Here is a 26,895-nt window from a genome sequence, read left to right as displayed (position 1 = left end):
GCGGGCGCCGGCTCCAATGGCCCAACACGCGGGGATCCGGGTCGACTTGCCGGCTCTGCAGTTCGCAGGTCCCGGGAGGACCCGCTGTTCGCCGCCGGAGCGCCCCCTCGCTGCCCCCCGGGCCGCTTTGAACTTCCCGGTGACTCAGGTGCCGGCCCAGCTCAGAGAGAGGAAGGAAGGGAGGGAGGAAGGAAGGGGTGATGATGGGACACGGCTCCCCTGCAGAGCTTAGGGGTGCGATGCAGAGTCCCCCTACTTTGAACAGGGTCACCGCCCCCCCAGGCCGAGGCCGAGGCCAGGTCTCCCCGAGGTGGGGCCCCTGGACCGGGATGGAAGCTGGGACGCTGCTCCACACACACCCTTCGGTGCAGCAGGACCCTCTCCACGCTGAGAGGCGAGAGGGCGTTGTCCGGCCCGGTTCCGTGCAGCCGAACCCTCTCCACGTTGGGGAGAGGCGAGAGGGCGTTGTCCGGCCCGGTTCCGTGCAGCAGAACCCTCTCCACGTTGGGGAGAGGCGAGAGGGCGTTGTCCGGCCCGGTTGGTTGCATTTCGCTGCAGGTTGTCTGGGGGCGAGTGGAAAAGAAGGCAGGAGCTCGTTCCCCGAGTGTCCGAGCAGGAAGGCCCCCCTCGGGGGTCTCCACCCAGGGTCGCAGGCTGTGATGTTGGGAAGACAGGAGTTTTTGCTGCTGAGAGAAAACCCCAGAGTTGCTTTGTTTACTCAGCAGCGTGGATGCGTGAAAAAGACAGGACTTGGTGTTGTGGTTTACAGCGTGACTGCGCCCCGCCTTCAGTTCTCTGAGCCTCGCTCTCCTCGCCTGTAAAGGTGGGATGAGAATGATGACCGCCTTCCGGGGGGCTGTGAAGATGAAGTGATATATTGCAGGTACACCCCTACGGAGAGAAGGCAATCGAATCGATACATATATTTTTAATAATACTTTTTTTTATAGTGCTTCACAGTTCACCAAGTGCTGGGCACCTCATTTGCCCTGAGAATGCTCTGATCTTACAGCCTGATTAATCCCTGTAAAAGGCAAAGCTTGGCTTTAGGTGTGTGTGTGTGTGTGTGTTTTGGGGGGCAGAGGGGTGTCTCCAAGTATTGTAAACCTTAGGCTTAGGAAGTGGTTTCTGAGTGATGGGTGGCGGCCTTCTAGGAGAATTGTACAAAAACTTGTGCACCAGTTTGATCACTTCTACTGTTTGCCGTGTGTCAGGAATGAAGGAGGGACTTTGGGAGAGCCAGGGTATGTCAACATCACTGTAACCTAGTAACGCCTTAGCACCGCTCTGCCATCTGTGTGGTCAGGATTTAAAGTCCTCCGCGGAGAGAGAGGTGCTGGTGGACATAAACTGGTCCCCTGGTGGGAAGGGCAGAGGAGTCGCTCTGAGACGTGTTACCTGAGCCAACTCTGCTTTCGCTGCTTGTGAGGAGGTGGCACCCTTCGCTTCCCCAGGAAGGGTCAGAAGCAGCAGCTCTTCCATAATTTGGACCTCAGACCTCGGTGTGCTTTACTTTGGGAGTCTGAGGTAAGGACAAGTAAATAACCACGGGGAAACGGCTTAGGATAAGCGGCCCAAGATCCCAATTCAGGGAGCCTCATCCGCTCTTTTTGCTTTGGTCCTGGTACTGCAGAGCTTCTCTGACTTCCAGGAAGCAGCTTTAGAGAGATACCACATGGTCTTGAGCATCACATCCTATCTAGAGCCTGCCCACTAGTTTTTAAAATCCTTTCCAATAATAATAATAAAAAAAGACCCAAAAAAACCCCAACCAAACACATTTTTTTCCGAGGATATACCAAACTTACCATTTTATATTTTTTGATACTATAATTTTCTCTAGAATTTTGTGGATGGAAAAAATTATTTCAAGTACTTATATTCTGTACAATTTTGTAATATTTAAATTACTGGTGGTTTGCATTTTTGAATGCTGACTTTTATAAAAACAGTTAGCTCATTCCCCATCAATGCTACTTCTAATTACAGTGTATAGCCAACCCCAAATGATCTCTCTTCTCCTTTCCATTTTTGCTTTGAGACTCTCTTCTTCCTTCCCTACTGATAAGGAGGAAGATAGAGGTTAATGGCGGAATCTAGACTCCCTTTTTTAAGGAGGAAAGCAGCCAGGGCCATGGGGTTGATGGGCTTTTCGAAGTTGAACTCCCATCTGGAATGTATTGACCTGCAGGGGAGAGCCAAGAGGTAGGAAGAATAGAGAAGCCTGGGTGGACTTCGGCTCTTTGAGTTTTCTGTCAGAGGCAAACTACCTGCTTGGGTGTTTCACAACATTTGGCTATCAGGTGCGCTTTCTCAACTCAGGTTACAGATGCCGTGAACTGCGATTTATAGTTGATGCTCATTCTCCTCTAAGTCCTCCCCTAGAATTCATCCTATTAGCCAGTGGTATGTCTTGCCATAAAACCTGTGAGTTCTGCCCTGACTGGTTTAGCTCAGTGGATAGAGCGTCGGCCTGCGGACTCAAGGGTCCCAGGTTCGATTCCGGTCAAGGGCATGTACCTTCATTGCGGGCACATCCCCAGTGGGGGGTGTGCAGGAAGCAGCTGATCGATGTTTCTAACTCTCTATCCCTCTCCCTTCCTCTCTGTAAAAAATCAATAAAATATATTAAAAAAAATACAAACAGATATGCGCTCTTCAGGGAGGAGCAAGCTTTAAAAAAAAAACCTGTGAGTTCAGTTAACAGGGAGAGCTTCATACTGTACAGAGCCCTGTCCCTCTTGGGGACTTCCTTCATGTTAACAGAATTACCTGTATGCAACAGAGGGTCTGAGAGGAGTAAAGTGGACTGGCATGCATACCAGTTACTTTCGTGCTTTGACTATTTTAAGAAACTGTCAAAACTCACCTGGTATCAAAGAACCCTGGTCTTTTTGTGAACATCTGATTTGGCCCCGTAGACAAAGCTATTTAAAGGTTTGAGATATGCAATGAGACATTTTATAAATCTTAACCCAAAAAGAAGGTCCACTTAGGCTCATTACTAATAAACAAGTTGTTGCACTTAATATAGATATTATTGACACACTTCCATATGATTTAACATAGTTGGATCAACAGCAATAAATAATGAAGATAAAATGTATTGCTTTAAATACCTTCATGGTACAGATTAGGGATTTTTGGTGGTGGGCTATATGCCAACTTTAGTTTAGGATTTTTGAGCCTATAATTCCATCGAGGTCAGGTGTTGGCAAATGTTTTTGTTTTTTTTTATAAAGGGCCAGACTAAATAATTTGGACTTCATGGGCCACATACTCTGTTGCAATTACTCAACTCTGACTTTGTAGAACAAAAACAGCCAGCCATAGACAAAATGTAAATGAATTGGCATGGCTTTCCCCCAATAAAACTTTAAGGACACGGAAATTTAAATTTTATGCAATTTTTATATGTCACACAAATTGATTGTTTTCAATCATTTAAAAATTTAAAAACCATTCTTAGCTCATGAGCCATACAAAAACAGGCAGTGGGCCAGGTTTGGCCCACAGGCTGTACTTTGCCAAATCCTGTTCTAGGTCCATATGTATTGATTTATTTTCACTGGCCTGGAAAGGTGACAAGGAGGCTTGATTTTGGTGAATGAATGCACCCTTTACCTTTTCCTATTAACTAACTTTAAAAGACATATGGGAGAAATGGTCAAAATGGTAAATTTTATGTTATGTGTATTTTACTACCAATTAAAAAAAAAAGTTACATATGGGGGGAAGTTCGTGCACATACATTTGGATATTTAATAAGACTTTTGAAAAAATGCTTTAAAAAGAAATCCAGCATGGTTCAGTGTGCGCTACATAAAGAAAATAGTGCCTGCCTTGGAACTGGTCCATGGTTTGTTCAGCTATGCAGATGTTGCTTGGAACAAACCGTTGAGAGATCTGTTTCTCAGAGGAAAGCCCAGGCAGCAGGTGGCACCAGCCCCGAGACTTAGAGAAACAGCCGGGGAAAAAGAAGAAGAAAACAAACTTCTATCACTTTCCTAAACAGTTGAATTTTATTTCCATGGTTCTATCGTCATTTTTAAAGTGGCCTTTAAAAAAAACCAACAATGTGCTTAGGCTGGTTATTCTGTTTTAATTAAAACATTTTTGAAAAAAAAACAACAAATTGAAACATTCAAACATACCAAGTTGATTGTGTTTGTACTGTGGAACAGTTAATGCAAAACACTTGAGGGAGGCCGGAAGTTTGGATCTGTAGCTTTTGTCTGAGTTTTTTGCCTCCTGAATAAGGACAACAGAGGAGGAAGTGAATAAAAGTGTCCCTTATAAAACTACCTATGGAAGTTTTGAAGTGAGATCCCCTCAAGCCCCCTGTTCCTGGCTGGCTCACTGTGCAGTCCCTGAATGGGTGGGAACAATGATTGGCATTGACATTCCTTCCATATTCTGTTAGACCTTGAAAATCCAGCTGGAACCTGGAAGTATTCATCTAGGAGGAGCAGCTCAAGGTTACTCTATGTTTCCGTCTCTCTGTTGCCTTCAGTGTCTTCCTGTCAATATGGCAGTGCTTCCCCAGACCTCACCTCTGAGCTATTATCCTGGATTTGGACTGACCAGGGAAAGGAAGGAGGCCATTGTAGAAACATCATAAGGGTGTTCCTACTACTCAAAAACAGCTACCCTACAGAAACTTGCCTTCTCCTCTAAGAAAGTCTCCCCCGCCCACCCCCTTTTAAACTTCTTTCTAGGTAAACATCTCCCTGGCCTGAACTTGCAGCAGTTTGAAGAGGGTTAGGGTTAAAGGAATGAAGCTGGGTGCTAGGAAGACAAAAGATTTTAGGCCATCTCACATGCAAGGTTGCCTCCCTCCCTCCCAGTGATAGCAGGACCCTCTCTGGGCTGTCCTTCTGCTGGGCCCAGTGTCTAGGTTTTTTGTTGGTTGTTGTTTTGTGTTTTTTTTTTTTGCCACGGATTTAATCCCTGGCAAGTAACCAAAGCATTCAAACTTTTATTGTTCAATTTACCACAAGGGCGGGGCCTTGCTTCTGGTGGGCTGAGGCGGCTGCAGCCACTTCCAAACCCCAGTGTCACACCACATTAGCAACTTCAGATTTCGAGGGCTGGATTCTTTTCAGTTTGGTTAGATTCTTGGTTAAAACCAGAACAGTTTACTCACACTCAAAGTCTGAAAGCTAGCAAATAGTAAAACAGCAGAGACAACTTTTAAAGATGATTCAAAATGGGTGCAGCATCAGCATATAGGACCACTCTACAAGGTTTCTTTATACCTCCCAAACATATGTTAAGGGCTGTCCATGTTCCTTGGTGTCCTGAAGTTGGATGAAAATATGGCGACTAAGTAGTTCTCTGCTAGAATAGTAGGGCTTGTTAACCAATGCCATCACAGTATGTAAATTACTTGCTGCTGTTCAATCTATAAAAATTCATCTTCAAAGAAAATTATTGGGCTGGTAAAAATATTTTTAATAATGACCACAGAAGCCATATTTGTTTTTCTTTGATGTTCTTCCGAAGACCCTTCTGGTTTTAATCAGATTGTTCCCACATAAAATACAGTGGAAATCTACAATAATAAAATCCCTATTCCTATTTCTATGGGGAAATAAACAGGATGGGGACTGTCCTTTTAAGGGGTTTTCCCCTTCTCTTTCCCCAGACTCAAAGCCTCTATTACTGGTGGGTGTTTTGGCATCAGTTAAGGGCCTTCAATCCTTCCCTCCCTCCATGTTTTGCTCTTTCATTAAAGTGTTTCTGTTGTCTAATTATATCCTTTCAATCAAATTAGAGACTGCAGCATCTGGTGAGGGCCGTAACTGCTGCCATCTGCACCTCGTATATACAGGCCTGTTCAGCTGAGAATCACTCAACTTCCAAATGGCAGGAAGAGATTTGGAAAAAGTTTAGTTGGGAGGGAGGTTAACTTAAAAGGAACGTCTTCAAAGGCTGGGTGCGACGCCCTGCTTGCTGTGATGTGTGCACTGCCATGCAGAGCTCCATTGGCTTGGCTCGCCCAAGGTTCTTCCTGAGCGCTTCTGGCAGACGAAGGGTTTCTGATTGTATGAGCTGACGCGACCAGGCCTTCTCCTCCTTGTTAGGGGCTTGAAGGGACCTGGGGAAGCTGAAAATCTCTCCCTTGAGAAGAATCTTTTATATGGCCACTGGTTAATGGATATGACACTTCCTGTTTATCTGACCATTTCTTCTAATTCAGCGGTTTAAACCAACTAGAGGAGGTTTTGCTCCCAGGGGACATTTGGCACTATCTGCAGACATTTTTGGTTGTCACACCTCGGGGTCGGTTGGGGTGTGCTACTGGCACCTAGCAGGGAGAGGCCAGGGGTGCTGCGAAACATCCTACAATGCACAGGATAGCCCCCCAACAAACAATTATCCAGCCCAAACGTCAGTAGTGTTAAGGTTGAGAAACCCTGTCCTAACTGTATTATTATTTTGTCCTTCCCTTCACTGTGGCCCAGGAGTAGGCAACTCTGATCAATGTTTTTCACTCAAGAAAGTAGATTCTTCATTTGCTTGGCCAGCGTGGCAAATGAAGCATTGACCTACTAACTAGGAGGTCACAGTTTGATTCCTGGTCAGGGCATAAACCCAGGTTGTAGGCTCCATCCCCAATATGGGGTGTGCAGGAGGCAGCCAATCAATAATTCTCTTTCATCATTGATGTTTCTATCTCTCTCCTTCGCCATTCCTCTCTGAAATCAATAAAAATATATTTTAAAATAGAAAAGAAGAGAAAGTAGATTCTTCATGATCCATATTAAGCTCCTTAAGCATTTCTGTGAACAGCGTTTCAGAAATCTTGATGGAATAAAATCTGTGATTCACTGTATGTTTCTGCTCTCTAGACTGAGATTGCCAGAGTAAATGCAGGACACTCAGTTAAATTTGAATTTCATGTAAACAGTGAATTTTTTTTAAGTCTGTCTCATGCAATGAAAACTTAAATATCTTTAGAAATGATTTGTTGTTTATCTAAAATTCAGATTTAACTGGGCATCCTGTATTTTCATTTGCTAAATCTGGCAACCCTACTCCACAGCCATGAAACTTTAAACCTTTGAGTGTCGGATCAAATTGTTAGCCATCGCTGCCCTTATTGCTTTGGGTGGCTGGAGATGACGGCACTGCTTGTTCCTGTTTATAGGTCGTTGGTACAACGGAGTCTTCCCTTCTGCCCCAAACTGTCTCCCTGATCAGAACTTTGAACCTGTCACTTAAGTCATTTTTATCTTGAAACCAACTAACAAGTGCTTACGCAATGCCTGCTGCATTCCCTAAATCTCTGACTAGGACTCATCCCTGTGCCATTTCAGAGAAGACTACGACTCCGTTGCTTCAGGTTTTCTTTAAAGACAGGCTCTGGAGATATGCTGTCTTCCTGGCAGTCAGCTCTCCACCCAAGAACGCTAGTATTATTTGGCAATCTCATATCAGCCAGGGGAAGCTGAATAGCCCAGAGGCTGGCTTCCATGGAGCATTGGCTGCCCTCCAGGACACCTCTATTGGGGAAATTTCTAGCGAGTCCAGGCAATACTGATAGAACTTGCCCAGACGCTGGATTATTTTATCAGTTTATTTTAGTTTATTTTATCTCCTTTTAGACTGATTGAAAGCTTCAAACTGTGTGAAATTGGGTTGCTCAAGAGACGGTAAGGCCAGGTGTCTCCTGCTTAAAGCAAACTCACAATATAAAAATGGATATTCATTACAAGGGGTTGATTGTTCCCTATTACAAATGGCTTCACCATAGGTTTCCTTTAAATAGCAGATTCCCCCAGTTTAAATAGCAAGTATTTTACCTTCAAATGCTTGATTTACATAGACTTCCCTGGCACTTCTCATAGGTCATTGCTAGGTAAGTTATGATTAGTAGCCTAGAGACATAAATTGGTAAGGAAAATGGGGCACTCTGAATATGTCTATAATGGGTGTTTTTTTTCTCCCCACTCTCTAGCTGCCTACACCTGCTTCCCTCGCTAAACTATCATTTGCCAGGCACATTCTGTGTGGTCTGTAGTTGTTGAGGATACAAAAATAAGTGAGATGCTCAAGAAGAAACTCACAGGCTAGTGGAAGCAGGGCTAGGTGCTTCTCGGGCAATTACAGCTCAAGGTGATCAAGTCTTATCAGAGCTGTGGCAGCAGGCACTGTGGGACTAGTTTTAAAGGCCCTGGTTTCTAAAGGAGTGTCGTGCTAACTATTCTAGTTTTTGTGCTTTCAAAGTGCTCCATTTTTTGTCTACTTTTTTGTTTCCTTTAGAGTTGACTTACAATGCACAAGTTATTGTCCATCAGAGAACTGGACTTTGAGCTTTAAAACATCTATGGTTCCAGCTTCTTTATGTGTAAACTATTTTTAGTGTGAAATTTTTTTCAAGATTGAAGTGGATCTATTTGTACTCAAATATATATCAAGAGCGGTACCATCACCAAAGTGATAGAAAGTGTTCTGGTAGCATTGGCAGTAAAATCCATGGTTAATTAATGAAATTAGTTCATTAGAGTTCTGCTGAGTCCATTCTTTAACCAAGGGTTGGCCTAATCTCCCTTTATGTGTTATAGAGCTAGATTCTTTCTCAAAAGCTGCCTTTTGTTTTTCAATTTGATGATTGTGTGTGTTTATAATATCCTAAATGGTAGCCATAAGTTCCTCAAGCACTACTGCATATCCATGGTGACCATTCCTGGCAGAAACACTTGCACTTCACAGTGATGACCGTCCAGTGGGTCCTGCCTGGGTGGAAGTAAAGCATGTTCAAGATGAGAGCTAGATGAGAAAAGAGTGGTACCCAAGCAGCACTGCATTCTGGGCCTCTCTGCCTTGATAATTGTGTTTTTCAAATTTTTATATAACAAATAATAAGCATCCCTCTCTGAAGTGTTTTCATGGGCCTTCTGATTTTAAACTTCTGGTTGTATGCTTACTGTTGGTTCAGTTTTTCTTGGAATAGCCGTGTAAGTAATTAAATATTTCATCTGTTAATAGAGATTAATAAACTGCAAATTCAAAGAGATAAGCCTTGAGTTCTCTTCCAAAGTATTTTTTTTAAAGATTTTTTGAGAGAGAGGAAAGGAGAGGGAGCAAGAAACATTGATGTGAGAATGACACATCCATCAGCTACCTCCTGCATGCCCCTCACTGGAGACTGAGCCCAAAACCTGGGCATGTACCTTGACCAGGAATCAAACTGGCAACCCCTTGGTACCTGAGACAGTATCCAACCAACTGAGCCACACCTGCCAGGGCCAAAAGCATAAATTTTTTAGTTAAAATAACTTTGAGAAGCATGGCCTTTTTCCTGTTACTGTTATTAATGACACTTTTCTCAAACGAAAAGAAGATCTAAAAGATATTTTAATGAAGAAACTACTCATAATTTAAAAATTACAGTGATTATTTTTGTGGGTAATTCTACTTTGGGCAAAAGTACAGCTTGGTCATTTGAACTGTTAATATGTAGTCCAAGGACATGATATGTGGATGTCTATCTTGCTTTTAGATGACTGAATTTATGACTGATTGAGTTTGTTTATAGTTCTTGAAAAGAAACTAACTGATTGAGTTTGTGTGGCTCAGTTAGTTGAGCATCATCCCATGCACCAAAAGGTTGTTGGTTTGATTCCCATCAGGGCAGGTGCCTCCGGATTGCAGGCTCTATATCCCCAGTAGGGGGCCTGCAGGAGGCAGTCGAATCTGATGGAGGTTTTGCTCTCTTCCTCTCTCTCTATCCCTTCCCCTCTCTCTCTCAAATCAACTTTAAAAAGAGAAACTAAGGTTGTAAATTGTAAAACAACATGTTAATAACCATTTTCAAGATGCCCTTTAAAATATTTTTATTATAGGAAATTTAGAACATATTCACAAATAGAAGAGTGTAAGGTAATCTCATGTATCTATCTCTCAGCTTCCGTGATTATTATCCATGGCCAATATTATTTCATTTGTATCCCTTTCATTCCTTCAACTAAAATATTTTGTAACAAATCTCATATATTATCTCATCTGTAAATATTTCAGTATGTATCCCTAAATAATAAAAATTCTTTTCAAAAACATAGTAATGGTACTATTACCCTTATTACACCTAGAAAAATTAGCAATCATTCCTTAATATTATCAAATATCCAGCCAGTCAATGTTCACATTTCCCTGGTTGTCTCATCAGTGTGTTTTACAGTTCAAATCAGGATCTAAGCAATGTTCAGGTGATGTGTCTCTTGAGTCTCTATTAACCTACAGGTTTCCCTCTTTCTTTTTTCCTTGAAATTTATTTGTTGAAGAAGTAGTTCCTTCTAAGCAAAAAGAGTGCTTAGGTGCCTTTTCAGAGGGAGAGCCCACCTGGGAGGTGAGTTACTTTTTACCATAGAATTCTCACTTCCATTAGAGAAACATGTAGAATTAAAGAATTTGAAGCCTGGAAGAGATTTTGAGCTCTCAATCCATTTTAGTCACATCACCTCAGACTTTTGAACCTCAGTACTATTTTGTTAAAATTTGTGTGAAATTAGTTTGAGTGAAGAGACACTGAGACCATGTGGTTCAAATCCCCCCATTTCACAGGTGAAGAAACTGAGGCCCAAAATGTCCAGGTGATTTCCTGAAACCACACAGTGTAAGCTACTTAACTGGTGTCACTGCCTCTGTATCCCAGTGAATCTCTATGTGCTACGTGTGTGGAGGACCCCGACCCTTCCTGACATGGTCCTTTCTCTAGTCTAGACCTGATACCTTCCTTGATATAATCATGGGACTCACTGCTCACAGGAGAGTATCTGAGAGCCGCAGCTGTGTTGGGGTGAGAGAAAGTTGGGTACTACTGCCTTCCCCATGCTGTGAGTAGTGCAAGGCACACAGTAGGTGTTGAATATATATTTGTTGAATGAATTAATGAATAACACCCCTAGAGATTAGATCTATTGCCCTTGCTCATTCTCTTTCACCAAATGCATAAATATAGCCGGCCATGTGATATTTTTATTTTGTTTTTTGGTTTCAGCTACTCTTGGCCCGGCTAGCCAAAGCTTATGTCAGTTTCATAGCAGTAGAAAGGAAGGGAGGCAGGGTCCTCATTATCTGGTACCACACCCTAGTATTCTGATGAAATCAAGATGCACACACAACTTTGATCTAGACACTCAAGTTTGTTTTTCTTGCCCTTTTTTTTTTTATCATCGACATGCTCTGGGCAAGTCTGTTCAAAAGATAATCAGACAATCTCGTACATTGCCTCAGTTTCCCTGGTGTAAGGAGAACAGGATTGGGCCTGGGAGAAATAGCTGAAAGCAGACAAGTGTGCACTTTCCCATTCCCTCTCTCAGATGCCACCTCATCCCGTTCATGAGGATTGACTCCTGTGTGGGTGGCTGCCAGACTCTCTGTGTTTCAAATCAAGTCATCTGAGCCCCTGGGAACACTGAGCCCACCATCCTACAGGCTGCTGTCTATTGCGAAGGCCTGCACTTCTGGCTCCCGGGCCACTCCTCAACCGCTCATAGGAGAAGAAGATGTAATAACACACAGCAATTAAAGTCCTAGTAATTGGCAAAGATTGGCTTGATGTTCTTAGAATCATCTAGTCTAGTGGTTTCCACACCTGATTAATTAAAAGAATCACCTGGGCAGCTTTATAGAAATACAGGTTCCCAGGTCTCTCTCTAACTCTGGGGCTGGGAAAGGGCTCTGGTGTGATATACACACCCCTGCCCACAGCCTCACTCTCCCCCTCTCTCTTTTTCTCTAGCAAACAAACTAAGGGCAGAAGAAAGGAGTGGAGATGTTGGGGAAGGGTTTTCTGAGGAGGTAACATCTAGTGTCATGGCAGGCATTAGGGGAATAAAATTTCAGACAGGAAGTAATGTGGTGTGTTGACGAAAACAAAAGTAGACCAATGTGGCTGGTGCACAGTGAGTGACCAGGGGAAGAGCTTGGGGGGTGTAGCAGGAGGGAGGGCCTGGGCCATGTCACAGAAGCTTTGCAGACAACAAGGTGGAAGGTTTGGGTTTTGTTCCCAGTGCTGTCTTCCTGAGAACTTGGAGCACTGCGTGGAGAATGGGTTGCAGAAGCCCAAAAGTGGAAGCAGTGAGACCTGAACAGGCTGTACTGTCCTCCGATGGTGAACAGGACTAAAGTGCTGGCACCTAAGACGCAGGGGCGAGGGTGGGTTTCAGGGCATATAGTTTAAGAAAGTCAGCAGGATTTGCTGATGAGTGGGAGGTGGTGTGAGGGAGAATATGGGGAAAATAAGGACGATGCCGAGGGGTTCCACTAGAGCAGCGGTTCTCAACCTGTGGTCGTGACCCCTTTGGGGGTGGAACAACCCTTTTACAGGGGTCGCCTAAGACCATCGGGAAACTCATATATAATTTCATATTTTTGTGATTAATCACTATGCTTTAATTATGTTCAATTTGTAACAATGAAATTGGGGGTCACCACAGCATGAGGAACTGTATTAGGAAGGTTGAGAACCACTGCACTGGAGGCAGTATGGGGTGTGGTTGAGTGCCCCAGTTGCCTCATCTGTAAAATGGCAGAATGAAGGAGCCGCCCCACTGGGTTGGTGGGGAGTTGATATTTGTACAGCACTTAGAACAGAGCTTGGCACACGGTGAAACGCTCTGTAAGCATTAGTGGTGATGTGGATGATGGCGATTTGTCCAAGGTCGCACAGCTGGTCAGCAGCAGGTCCAGGACGAGAAGCCAGGGCTTCATTCCTTGGTTCACTGCATTTTATGCTACACTGAGCTGCCTCCTTCAATTACCTTTGAACTTCTTTATTTTTGCAGACTCTGGTTGAGGGTTTGGTTGTTGTGCTACATGAAAAGTCACACATCATAACATATGAATGTCGCAACAAACACGATAAATTACTCGAGTGTTCTGTGCAGCCGGGATTCCAGATTGTTTTGGCTCTCCATAAAACCGTGCTATCCGAGACAAAACACAGAGCCCAGAGAGTGGGAGAAAGGGGTACAGGAAGAGAGATTTTTAAATAGTAAAAGAAATGTCTTCTAGAATATAGTGTGTTCACATTGTGCACAAGCGTACGCGGGAGCAGGCGCATGCACTGCAACAGGAGTCCTTCACATCGGAAGTTAGAGGTCAGTGCATGTCAGGGGAGGGGAAGAAATAAAGCTCAGAATGGTAGTGGGACTCGCCCAGATTGTCAGGTTCCTAATGATACATCTTAAAGAAGTGTTTGAAGTGTTTCTATCTGTCAGTTTCAACTAAGCTAATTTTTAAAAATTGCTCTTTGTACTGTGCCTTTCTCATGAACCTCTGTGAATTTAATGCATGCAATATGTGGGGGGAAATCCTATCAGTCTCAGTTCCCATCCCCCCCCAAAAAAAGTCTGAGAAGCAGATTTTATTCAGAAGCACATTGTTGCACCTGCAAGGATTTTGCCATTTTACAAAATAGACCAGAGACCACGTTCAGTGTGTCTTGAAGGGATTTCAGAAACAGGTGAGAGAAAATGCCAGCTCGGCCCTTCCTCCCTGCTGTTGACTATTTTGTTGCACTTCTATCTCAGGCAGCGTGGGGAGGACTGTTCTTCATTACCAGGGAATGTGAGTCATTCCCAGACTTGTGTGATTGGGATTCCAAAGCGTTGCTGTATCCGATGGTCTTATTAAACCCAAGTGTCAGTGCAGCCTTTCAGACTGTAGGGGAGAGCTCAGTTACAGCTGGTGACCTGGTTCTAGTTACCACACAGAGACACTGGCGAGAGCCGTGACCCCCTCGGAGCACCCAGAATTCCTCGTGGAGGGCTGTTACCAACTGTTCCCAGACTTGGGGGTTTCCTGGTTCACTTCATGGGCTTCAATACATTTAAACTCGCTGTTTACATCTTAGTTGGAATCTGTATACTTTAAGGGGAAATGTTCTAGTGTCTGTAGACAAACCAGTGCCAAGATGAGCCGAGCATTTGGAGGGCACCTCGATTCAGATTACTCAGCCCTTGCGATGTTAATCTTGCTGTGTCCGGGACCTAGCAAGACACTATCCATTTCTAACTTGGTCCAAAGAAAACAAATAAAACATCAACCAGAGAGGGAGGAGACCAGAGATGTTGCCAAAAAATTAGTTTGCTCTGTCTTTTCTTTCTCCTAGAATGTTTCACAACCAACGGTGCAGATTACAGGGGGACGCAGAACTGGACGGCACTCCAAGGCGGGAAGCCATGTCTGTTCTGGAACGAGACTTTCCAGCATCCATACAACACTCTGAATTACCCCAATGGGGAGGGGGGCCTGGGCGAGCATAACTATTGCAGGTAAGATGAAGCCACACAGTACTTAAAAAAAATAATAATCATCTCGTCTCCTCTTCCAACCTTGCTCGCTACTAGGGAAAGCATCTTTGTCTCCTGTTGGCCAACTCAGAAGGCCTTTCTTGTTACTATTTTTTAAATCTTTCTCTCAGACCTTTTTTCTACCATTCTTTTCCACTTGGGCTGCTTTGACACTGGTTTCCAGAGCTCTGCTTTTCTGTCTGGTCACTTATATGTCTCTTTGGGAGGGTTTTCTTAGTTGGTCCTTCCACCAGTGGACACACAGACAGCAAAGCTTCTTAAGCTGCCATGAATGTAGTGGTCAAGCAAAAGCACCATCTGTGGCCCAGACCTCCCTGTGCTTCGGAGCAAAAAAAAAGCTGCCCTGCATTATCCCCTTTTTGCCAGACCAGGATAACCTTTCTAGGGGCAGCGGCAGCCATCACATGTGTGCTGTTTCCTTCCTTTCACTAGATGGGTGTTTCTTTGCTCTTCACCTGTCTGACTCTAGCTCTTAACCTGAGGTCCATGGTGCTCCAAATGTGTACTTGCAATTTTCTGGGGAGGTGACCCATGACTCTGATCAGATTCTCAGTTGTTAGTGATCCAAAACAAGTAAAGAATTACTGGTCTGTGGGGATCAGAGCAAAATTCTAAGCACTTTTGGTTATAGCTTTGTTTTAGCTGTTTATACCCAGGATCCTGGTAATGTGACTCACGGTTCAGCAATGTGTTGAATTTAATTATTATTAGGACAGGTGCAAAGGCAGCCTCTTGAGCCATTGGAACAGGGAAAAGTGATTCCTGAGCTACAGTGTCCCCGGTTCCATCAGTAAGCTGGAGTCTCAACCATGGCGTGTTGACCCAGCTGAGCCAACACATTTATCCCCTGCATTGCATAGGCCACACTGTTTACCTTGTGCCCTCTCCATGTATTTCTGTTAACACTCTAGGACCCTTGTGGTTGTCTTGCAGTAACCAGGCCTGTGGTCCATGTTCATTATCCCTGGGCGTTCAGCTCTTTCCTTCACCTCTGCCCTCATTTGTACCAACCGGCCATTTCCCCACAGTTGTGTTGCATTAGTTTCTAGTTTGTTACTATACAAATATTAAGAGCTTTTTCAAAAACAACAAGCATATATTGTTTAAAGTCCCCCATTTTACCTCTTTCCTGGCAAATCCTCCCCACCAAGCCCCACTTCCCAGAGGCAACAAGTTATATAAATGCTACTTCACATTTTGCATTTTATTGTTGAAGTTACAAATGCTCATTAAGTAATTCTTTTATTTTTTTAAATAAAAGAATTACTTATTATTTTTTTAAAAAATACTTTATTTTTAAAGCTATACATGTTCATTAAATTTTTTTTTTTTGCATAATTAAAAATTTAACCCCGCTCCATTTCTGGTTTATTCCCTTCCCCTGGTTTTTCTATTCATGGGACATCCCCAGTAGGAGATGTGCAGGAGGCAGCTGATCGATGTTTCTCTCTCATCGATGTATTTATGTTCTTGTTCTAAAGTATCTCTTGGTAGTGGGCCACTGGTTTGTTCTATGATTCTGTTGCTTTCTATACATGTTCATTAAATTTTTTTTTTTGCATAATTAAAAATTTAACCCCGCTCCATTTCTGGTTTATTCCCTTCCCCTGGTTTTTCTATTCATGGGAATAGTATGGTTGGGAAGAGTGTTTAGGAAGAGAAACCAGTGTTTGTTTTTTGTTTTTACATATTTATGTTCTTGTTCTAAAGTATCTCTTGGTAGTGGGCCACTGGTTTGTTCTATGATTCTGTTGCTTTCTATCAAGCAAGTCTTCTCAGAAGAGCTCCTGTTTTTAAGTCTGACTTTAAGGTAAATTTGAAATTTCCAATGAGGTTTCATTCAGATGAAAAAAAAAATCTTTTCTCATAGATTAGCACCCTGTTCTCGCTACGGCTCCCAGACACGCACTAGTAAGTGTTCATTAAGAGAGCGGGGGAGACCGCCTTCCTCAGCCCTGGCTGCTGCCGCCCTCCCTGCATTGACTTGATGGAATGTCCCTGACCTGGTCTTCCAGTGTATACTTCAGAAAAGAGAGGCTGAAATTGTTGATTGTTGTCACATCAGAGAGTCTGGGCCTTTTGCTTTTAGCACTGCAGTGAAGTCAAAGATGAATTTGCTTGTTCTTTATTAAGCTATTCTGATGCTTTTCAGAATGATTTTGACATTGATAAACAGTTGTTTTTCTAAGGTCTCTACCAAATACTACATCAAAGCTGAACACTGAATAGAGGGAGGAAAATGACAGTGAAATACTGTTTAAAGCAGGGCTTTGTGCAAGTTCTCCTGCTTTGATTTTTCAGCTGACATCCGACACTGTTTGTCTTGTGTGATGTTTCCAGACCCATCACAGTTGAGATGTCTGAGAGATGGCGAGTGATGGGAACGCACTTTTCTGGGCTCGACCTATCTGGATTAGAGGGAAGACAGAGAGACGGGGAAGAGCAGAATTGGCACTGGCACCTGCCTTTGGGCACAAAAAATAAAAGGACCCTTTGTGCTTTAGGGCGGCTTATCTTCTGGGCCACACAATAGACTTATCCCTCTCGAGCCTGATAGGGGTTGCTCCAAAGCTCCGGCTGTTGGGTCTTTATGCCCGTTTCCGGCCTCACCAGAGTGTCAGGTTTCCAGTGTTCTGAGTCTAAAGAAAGGGACTTGGAAAGAGTGAAGAGAGGCCAGGCTTTTCTGTGTGTCCAGTAACCCCTGCCCTTTTTTGTTCTGGTTCTGCAGTGTTGCCCGTTATTGTCATGGCATCTCTGAGTTGAAGACCCTGAAGGGCATTCATTCCAAGCCATTCATTCAGAAATGTGAAATTAATTTTTTAAAAATATTATTGCTATATCAGAAGTTGGTGCCAGGATTACAGGATTTTAGGTTCTGATTGAAACCCTTTGGCTTAGTTTTCTTCAGAATTCTCTAAGAAATTGGTGTTTTAAGATAAGAATAGGACCTATTTTTTTACATTGAATTTATTGGGGTGACATTGGTTAATAAAATTATGTTGGTTTCAGGGGTACAGTTCTACAATACATCATCTGTATATTGTATTGTGTCACCACCCCAAGGACCCATTTCTATGAAACATAAGTTGACCAGACTGATCTGGTGAAAGCTCATCAATGGAGTCTATGATATGTAAATTTTCCATATTAATAAAGTGTGTCTCTACACCACATTTTAACGAGCTGCCTAGCATTCCTTTATATGGCTATAACATATTTATTTAAGCAGTCATTAATTTTTGTTTCTAACTTTTTTGTATTATAAAAATGTTGTGATGAACATCTTTATAAGTAAAGATTTCCTTAGAATAAAATACTAAAGGAGAAATTGCCAAGTAAAGGGAGTGTGCATATTTTGAGGGCTTTTGACTCTTAATTACCAAATTGCCATCCTGACCGTTTGCATCCTTCACATTCTTATCCACAATATCAAGGAGCACCTGTGCTCTCTCAGCCGTGGGAATTGCCATGTTTACACAGTGCTGTTTGTCATGATTTGTTCAGTGGTCAGTTGTCCCGGTTACACTGTAGTGAATTTGTGTAAATATATATCAGCTTTGCTCACCCCCCAACCTCCTCCTGCTCCCATATTCTGAAATATATGTTGGAGGAAGAAGGTATTACCAATTTTTTCTTCATAAGAGGTGGCATTGAGGTATATACCAATTATGAAAAATAACAGAAGCCGAAGCGTTCCTTTTTGGTAAAACTGAAAAGCAATGAGCCTGTTGACTTAAAATGACAAAAATGTTACTGGTATGTCCTTTTCCCCAACAGAAACCCAGACGGAGATGTGAGCCCCTGGTGCTACGTGGCGGAGCAGGAGGACGGCGTCTACTGGAAGTACTGCGAGATCCCTGCTTGCCAGAGTAAGACCCTCACGCACCCCTGCAGGTTCAGGACCCTCACGCACCCCACAGGTTCAGGACACTGAACACTGAGAGTGTAGAATGAAGGCTGCTGCCGGAGGGCAGGCAGTTCAGGTAGCTGGATTTCATGAAGCAGGTGAAGGGAGAAGCCATCCTGGCCTGAGGATTTTCACTTCTCTTGTTGAGCTTTTCAGAAATGGGGAAGCCTGGTTCCCTCGGATCCCATTTCCTTGATGGATAAACCAACCAGAATTTTAACTTCTACTCAGTTTCCTCATGCTTATTCTTTCATGGGTAGAGATGGCAATAGTAGCAAGCCAGGGAAAGTACCTTATACTTTTGTGAATGAATTTTTTTTTTTTTTTAGAATTAATAAAGACAGTGAAACTAAGTTATGACACTACTTATTATTTGGATTTAATGTGCTGTGTTCCCTGAAACATGATATTTAGTAAATATCTAATTAGATACCTTCCAAAGCCAATGGGATAGACCTTTTCCTCACATTAGCATTTAGAGGTTCTGTTGTTTTTATGAAAACTTACAACTTGTCCCTTTCTACTACCAAAAAAAACAAATCCCAAACATCCCAGTTTCTTTAGTCTTTTACTAAGAGGCCTGTTTTCTAACTGTTTCACTCCTTTATTCCTATAATTAGTGTTTATGATATCCAAGATACAAAGGCAGGAAGATACCCTGACCCTTAGGAAATATATGATGTGGCAGGGAACCTTAGAAAGATACTTTAAAACAAGGTAGAAAATATTGTAGGAAGATTTAAAGTACAGAAACCAAAACTAAACATGGTACTATAAGGAGATTCCGAATGTAGTGTTTGTAATATCTTCTTAAATATGCCAAATGGGCAGGGTTTCTCAGTTCCCAGAGCTGAAACAGGACAGCTCATTTATAGTCATTTTACCTGAGTAATTTTTTTCCTTGTTATTTAAACCTGCTCCTTGCCCTGCCTCCTTCCATATTCCTCAGGTCAGGAGCCTGTGTATATAGAGCAGCCGTGGGCAAACTACGGCCCGCGGGCCGGATCCGGCCCGTTTGAAATGAATAAAACTAAAAAAAAAAAAAGACCGTACCCTTTTATGTAATGATGTTTACTTTGAATTTATATTAGTTCACACAAACACTCCATCCATGCTTTTGTTCCGGCCCTCCGGTCCAGTTTAAGAACCCATTGTGGCCCTCGAGTCAAAAAGTTTGCCCACCCCTGATATAGAGTGATATGGTGGTTTGCATGGAACCTGGGACCCCCACACTCATGCTCACTGCAGCTTTCCAGATTCTGATGCCTCAAGGGGAAAGGGTGGCCTCTAAATTGGTGCTGCAGGCCCAGTGCTCACCTTTCATAAGTTAAACTTCCAAATGTCACCCCTGCTTGGCAGTTAGGTTCTGGTTTCACTATCGTTCCAGCATGCGTATGTCTTGATTCAGTCCCACAATTGAGAAAACAGTAAAGACCAGAAGAAAGGGCTTTTGCTCAGTCTGCTTAATCAAATTTTTAAAATGAAAAACATCTCATTTGGCCCTAGTTATGTAAAGAAGAAAGGGACAGGGGGAGAGGAAAGCAGATTTTCCTCGGTCCATTTGTTCGACACAAAGATAGTCTTTTAGTACCAGCCTATGTGTGTCATTCTCTCAGGAATGGCAAAGAGGGGATTTCAATCTGGCAGTTTTGTTTGGAAAGATAATCCTCAACTTGCATTTATAAAATATAATTTGGGCCAGTGGGAGCTGACTCAATGTGGTCACTGAAACTAAGGTTCAGAAGAGAAAATTAGAGCAAAAGTGGTACAAGCCATCTAGTACCCCTCTAATTCAATATTTGTTGCTCCAAAAAAGGGAAATTTAATATCATTTCCTTTTTGTATGGCCCTTTGATAACCCTCTCAAAGCTCCTAATGCTGGCCTTGAAATGGTCTAGGTAGGGAGACTTACAGAAATTTGGAACAAGCACTGGGCAGTACCTAGTTTGAGGGGGTTGGGAGGGCCTGGCTTGATGATATTGAGGTTCTTTGGAAAAGCCTTACGTTCACCCTGTGGGCACCAAGGCTCCCCACCAAGCTGAGGCTCAAACCTTGAATCTGGCAGAACATTGTGCATCGAGTGTTTCTGATTAGCATAGTTGAGAAAGACTCCTGTGATAGTTGCAGCAAGAGACCTTGGTAATTGCCTTAGTGGACTCAACTGAATACATGCCTGCCTATTTTAGGCCAGTTTTGCCCTATTTCTGGATGTGGAGTCATAATTTTCATGAATAATATGAACCCTCTGTGTGAAGCCCCGCTATTCATGATTAGCACTGAACTTGTCATACAGGAAAAGGCCTGTGACATGATCAGACTCCTGGAAAGTTCATATCTGAATATAACAGACCCAGCAGGAGCCAGGGGGAATGAATGTTTAGGGACAAAGCAGAGTGTGGTTGAATGGCGGGCCATTGTGTGAAGACCGGAATCTCTGCCCCTCGGCGTGTTACACAGAGAGCTAAAACGAGCAGGGAGGCAGCGATGGAGTGTGACTCAAAAGGGGGCACAGAGGAATTTGAACTGTGCTCTTGACCTACAGAGCACGGATCAGAACTTGCCGTTCCAAGGAGCACACTCTACGGTAATTGGATTTGCTCCTCAAACCACTTCTGCCGACGTGTTTCTCAGAATCCCCAAGTTTTTAGTGCAGGCAAAAGAAATACAGAGTTTTAAAAGCAAATTCCAACATTATCAAATTTATCATCCCTCTAGAGTCCACTCTAAATCTGTAAGTCCTGGTTTGACTATTACGGGGGAAATCATTTGGCTTAAAATCTGTTGTTTGCTTATCTCTCTTTTGTAAAAAACCTTCCTCACCAATCTAATTCCCACTTATTTCACTGCTTGAGTGACATCTTGTATGGACCTCAGCATTGCTCTTGCTTTGCTCTATTTTTCTTATCGGTTCTTTATAACAGTGTTGTTTTTTTAGGTAGATAATCTAGTTGTGAGTTGGGGGAGGAACCTGAAAATGGCATTAAAAGCTAATATAATTTTCTTCACACACAGCTGCTTTGGGCCACATGCATGAAAAACTTACCTTTCATCTCTGAGAGCTATTTTTTGTTTACTATCATTCACCTGACTTCTATAAATCCAACTATAAAAATTCATCTTTGAAATAATAAAATTTGAATACAGTCTATTAGATTATATTAAGGAATCACTGTTAATTGTATTAGGTACAATAAAGTTCTTTTAAATTATAGATACATATTGAAATATTTGTGGTTAAAATAATATATCTGGGATTTGTTTTAAAATGGTTCAGCCTCCCCAAAAGTGAGTGGGTGGGGTGGGGGAAATAGATGAAATGAGAATTTTTTTATTTTATTTTTTTACAAAGTGGTCATTTGGCCCTGGCTGGGTGTCATCCTGTGTATGGAAAGGTTGCCGGTTAGATTCTCTATACGGGCTCCATTGTGCAGGAGGGCCGTGCAGGAGACAGCCAGTTGATGTTCCACTCTCACAATGTTTCTTTCTCTCCCTCTCCCTTCCTCTTTCTCTAAAAATCAATTTTAAAAAAACCTCAGAGTAAAAAAAAAAAAAAAAGTGGACATTTGTTGATGCAGAGTGCCAGGCTCATTCTTCTTTCCTCCTTTTATGTATATTTGAAAGTTTCCATTGCAAAATATAAATATTATAATATTTTAAAATTACATGATATTTTAAATATTAAAAAATTAAATGCATTCAAAATATATGGATTCAAATGTGTAATAAGAGTAACCTAGACCCTGTCCCGCTGCCCCGCCCGGCCCGCATGGCGTCCTCGCAGCAGCTGCCCCGGCCAAAAAAAAAAAAAAGAGTATCCTAAATTGTAATACTTTTACATGTAGCTCACAAGTATCTGTGTTAGTTATTAAGATTAGTGATTACAGTTTTTGTTATTGAAGTTAATAAAGCTATTAGTTATTTAAGGTTATTAAAAGTGTTATTTAAGTTAGTTATTATTAAAGTTAAAGATAGTTATTTAAAGTTAGTTACTAAAGTTTAAAATCACAAGGACTCTAGAGGTTATTAGCTGTGACGAATAACATTTTTTAAAGCTCCAATCATATGCTAGACCTTATACAACATGGGGACACAAGGATGGCATTGGTCTGCAGCCTGGGGTAGGGGGAGCCCCTGGTCTAGAACTGAAGACAGACACATAAACAGATGGGGATATGCAAGATACTCTATAACAAGTGAGATGAGCAAGAGGTTGGGAGTACTGAAGAGGGCCGCTGCCCGGGCATGGTGGGAGGCAGGGGCTCCTGTTTGTCAAAGAGGGCTTCTGGACATAAGACCTGGGGTCTCAGTGAGGGGCTTCTCCAACTTTAAGGTTCCATGTAAAAATGTAGTAGTGCGGTCAGCAGGGACCTTACTCAGACGCAGATTCTGATTCAGTAGGCCTGGGATACACTTGAAACTCTGTTTCTAACAGGCCCCTGGGAGGCTGGAGCTGCAGGGCCATGCTTTTTAGTAGCCGAGTTCTAGATGGTAGGGTCAGGTGGAGCAGAGAGGACATTGGAGGCAGAGGGAACAGTTTGTGTGCACACGCCCACACACTCAAATGCCCAAGTAAAGCCAGTGTTGCTGAGACAGAAATTTTAAGAAGGAAGGTAGTGGGGAGTGAGGGCAGAGGGTGGGGTGGGAACTGGGTGGAGGGGAGTTATGGTGGGAAAAAAGAGGAACCAATGTAATAATCTGAACAATAAAGATTTAATTTAAAAAATAAATAAATTAATTTTAAAAAGTGGGGGGAAAAAAAAAAAGAAGGACGGTAGGAGTTGAGGTTTGAAAAGAATTAGGTGGGGCCAGATAACAGGAGGTCTTATGATTTGGATCCGGAGTTTGGACTTGACCCAGGAAGATGGTGATGAGGCTGAGGAGAGTTTGGAGTGTTAGGAGACGTTTCTCCATAGTTTAAGTCTCCATATTAGGGATTTAGGGCAAGGCTTCTCCCTCTTAATCTGTGAGACGTTCCCTAGTGATTGTATCAGCCACACAGGCCAGCCTTCCAGGATGCCAGTGATAGCACCTGGGCAATATGGGACCTCTGGTCAGTCTCAGCCAGTGACCTCACAGGCTCAAGTTCCTTTTAATTGACACCCTGACCTTTGTTAAAACAGGTCTGTTGTTCCTTACAGAAATGCAGCCCAAAAACCAGGATTTGAAAACTTCCAATTGTCATCCTACTAAGAGTTTTTAAAGCTATGTTCAGAGTTTGGGTAAAAAGCCAAGGGCACTTTGGCAGTGGTGGTCAAGGCGGTCTCTCAGTTATAGGAAATGTTTTCTGCATTTTAATGTCAACACTGATTTTTAGTATGTTTTAGCTTTTATTTGAGCTATTATTGAGTACCTACTGTGTACAAAGCATTTATATTCACATTATCTTATTTTATCTTTTTTCAACAGTCCTATGAAGCAAGTGGTATGTCCTCTTCCAACCACCCATGCCCCATTGTTCAAATGAGAAAATAAGGCTAAAGTAGTTAAGTGATTTGATGAGGATTACGCTCTGAGCCAAACAGGATTTGAATCTAGGATTCCTAATGGCAAGACCAGTGCCCTTTCTTTCCAGTACTCGAGAAAAGCCCCATTTCTTTTATTTCTGTGAAAAAAAAGGGGCCCTGGGATGGATCCAGGCTACTGTTGAGGTCATTCCTGAGAATATTCTTTGTGGATTGTTTGGGAATTAGAGTTTGAAATTCTGATAGTATGCCGAATTATTAAGATTGCCTTTTTGACATTGTGGAAACCAAAGGATTAACTCAGTGGCGACAGAGGGTCTGCAGTTCAAGCTGTTCACTCTAAGTCATTTTCTTTTCTTCTTTGGGTTTGGGAAATCCCAAGCCCCAGGAGTAAGGCCGGCTGCAATGGTATCCAGGAAGCATTTGTTGCACAGCAGAGCGGCTCTGTAGAATGTTGGACTGTCTCTGCAGGTGTTCCCAGCCCAGCTGTTCTCAGCTGGGAAGGGGCTCCCCAGAGTCGGAGCCTTTGCATGAAACACTGCATCAAGCAGCCTTATCCAGGCCTCAGGGTCTCTCCATATCTTCATTGTATGAGCTGAAGTTCACCTTGAAAAAAACACAGCGTCTCTGTGCATCATTAACACTGTACGGCTAAAGCAAAACCTCAAACTTAGCCCATAGCCAAAGCAATCTTGAAGTGAACATTAATAATATAAATTATGCATACTAATTTTTTTCACCTCTTCTGTTTTTCTATTACAATTACATAATGTTTTTAATTGAACCCTTTAGACTGCCCAAGTTAACTTTGTCAGAATCCTGGTGTTTTTTGTTTGTTTGTTTGTTTGTTTATTGTTGCTTTATAAGAGTAGTTTTTGTTTTCCCAACTAGACTAAATTTTTCAAAGATAGGAGCAGGGGTAGCTCTGGAATTTCTGTGAAGGAGAGGCTTAAGGTAGAAAGGGGGACTGAAGGATTTCTTTTAAAGCTGTATTTACATAGCAGGCACCCTCATTTTACTTGGGTTGCATGTTATTTATGGAGGGGTGCTGATGGAATTTATGGGGGCTTTCCCCCGTCAAGCCATATTAACAATTTTCCACAACACCTACCACAGTGGAGGCCATAACAGGTGCTCACAAGTATTCTTGATGATGTGAAATCATGTGTCTTCCAATAAGAAAGAAAACGCAAACTAGTAAAACGTATGTGGACTTGAGAGTCACACGAGCTTAGGTTTGATTCACTACTCATTTAATAGTTTATGGCAAAACGACTCTCCCCTGGGCCTTGGTTTCTTCATCCGTGCCTTCCAGGGTTGTTTTGAAGATTAATGAGTAAAATATACACGATCCTCAGATTTCAGCACATGGTAGGCATGGAAGTCCTGGCAGGTATTGTGGTGGCCTCCGCCTTCCCCCAAGGAAAGACTCCCACTGGCGTGTGTGGGCCTAAATAGGTCATTCCTAACCTGCGTGCTCTTTCTGTCCATCCTTTTATACCTGACTGGCCAGGGGGCTCAGGAACGTGCCTCAGCATCTGTGGTGGCATTGCACTCAGGGAACACGAGAGGTCCTGCATTTGTTCCTGCAATGCTGTTCTATGGTTGCAGATATGGCATCTACTCAGTTAGTCTTTGTTTTTGGCAGTGGACATTATTTAACTTTCCGTTAAAAAGTGTAGGCTTTCTGAACCAAATGGACATTTTCCTCAGTGACAGATATATACTGTATTTCTAAGATGTTCTAAAGCACAGTTGTGTAAAGCATACGAATCACTTAAAAAGGGAAACTCATGTAGATCATTAAGGATGATTTTACTGAACATCTTTACACCAGCACTTGCCTGTAAGGAATATATGTAAACATAAGAAATAGTCCCTACCCTCAATCTTATGATGTAATTAGGAATCTGAGTTATAAACATAGGAGAAAATTGGACACCAGCCCACCAGTTACATAAATAAGCTTGAATTATGAGTTAGTGTGCTGTGAGTTTTTAAGATGAAAGGGCCCAGGATGGGTTGTGGAAATTGGAGGCATCCTCATGGAGAAAGGCAGATGGAGCTGGATGGGGCCGATAGAGCCTGACAGAGACTTGGAGGAAGGTACAGGAGTGGTGTGCTTGTGGGTTGGGAACCAAGCGCCCAAGTAGAAGAGCGGACAGAGAGGAACCAGATCAGACCTTGAAAGTCAGAGCTGATTCGAGGGAAACTGACATACTGAAAGCCCTGGTTTAGGAAGATGAGCCCAGAGTACATTTATAGGGTGGATCGGGGGAAGGAAGTTTGGGGAAGAGAGGATGGGTATAGATTTCTAAATCCAGGGCATAAAGGCCTGAGCAATGATAGCAGCATTGAGATAAGTCAGGAAGGGTTAAATCCAAGATGCATTTAGGAAGAAGACTGAACTTGATGACAAGTGCAATATATAAGGGATGAAACAGCAGAAAAAGTAAAAGATGACCCTGTGGTTCGTTGCCTGGGGTATTTGTGGTGTCCCTGCAAAAAAAGTTCAAGTCAACAAACTGAGCTCTTCTTCCCAGAGACACAGCTGTGTCATTCCTCTTGAACTTGGATTGACCTTTTGTCAAGTAAGGTGTCTGTTACTGCCTAACAAGCCACCCCAAACCCTAGTGGCTTAAAACAACAACAGATTATCATTTCTCCTGATTCTATGGGTTGGCTGAGTTTCGGCCAGGCTGTTCCTCTGCTACTCTCCTATGGGTTCCATCAGGTGGCTGCATTCAGCTGGGTGCTCTGCTGGGGCCAGGACATTCAGGATGGCTTCAGGATTCTGGGTGACCATTCTTTTCAGCAGCATATTCAGACCTCTTCTGTGGTAGCTTGCTTCCAAGAAAGAGGAAGCAGAGCTACCAGTCTTCTCAAGGCATGAACTCAGAAGTCCACCTTTGATTTTATTGATCAAAGGAAGTCAAAAGGCCAGCTTAGATTCACGAGTAGGTGAAACTGATTCCAACTATTTAAGTAGGAAACGACACACATGTATTGGGCGGGGGGTGATTATTAGAGCCTCCTTTGGAGACTGTCTACCACATTAAATAACCAGAAATTACATCTCAGAGAGGAACTCCCACCAGAAGAGAACTACCGCTGTGACACATCCGGGGAGTCAGAATCCTTAGGAACTTTTACTCCCTTCCTCGACAGTTAAATTTCATAGAGGAGAAAAGGCTGTTTACTT

At 42.8% G+C, this 26,895-nt stretch overlaps 1 protein-coding gene across 2 annotated transcripts in view; it reads left to right on the top strand.

Moving 5' to 3' along the window:
- The first annotated feature begins 753 nt into the window (after positions 1-753).
- Positions 754-26,895, top strand: part of KREMEN1 (kringle containing transmembrane protein 1) — a 53,315-nt gene continuing 27,173 nt past the window's right edge. Inside the window, exons 1-3 of one of the 2 annotated variants that reach the window (XM_023762932.1) lie at positions 754-883; positions 14,123-14,285; positions 18,102-18,193. In XM_023762932.1, coding sequence (XP_023618700.1) covers position 18,193 — 1 coding nt within the window. In that variant the 5' untranslated portion in view covers positions 754-883; positions 14,123-14,285; positions 18,102-18,192. The remainder of the gene's footprint in view (positions 884-14,122; positions 14,286-18,101; positions 18,194-26,895) is intronic. The other variant, XM_023762933.1, reaches the window with a different exon arrangement.

Source organism: Myotis lucifugus, unplaced genomic scaffold (genome assembly GCF_000147115.1).
Source record: "Myotis lucifugus unplaced genomic scaffold, Myoluc2.0 scaffold_269, whole genome shotgun sequence".
In the NCBI taxonomy this organism is placed as follows: Eukaryota; Metazoa; Chordata; class Mammalia; order Chiroptera; family Vespertilionidae; genus Myotis; species Myotis lucifugus.
Note: the sequence above shows the minus strand (reverse complement) of the source record. Positions and strands in the feature narration are given on the sequence as shown.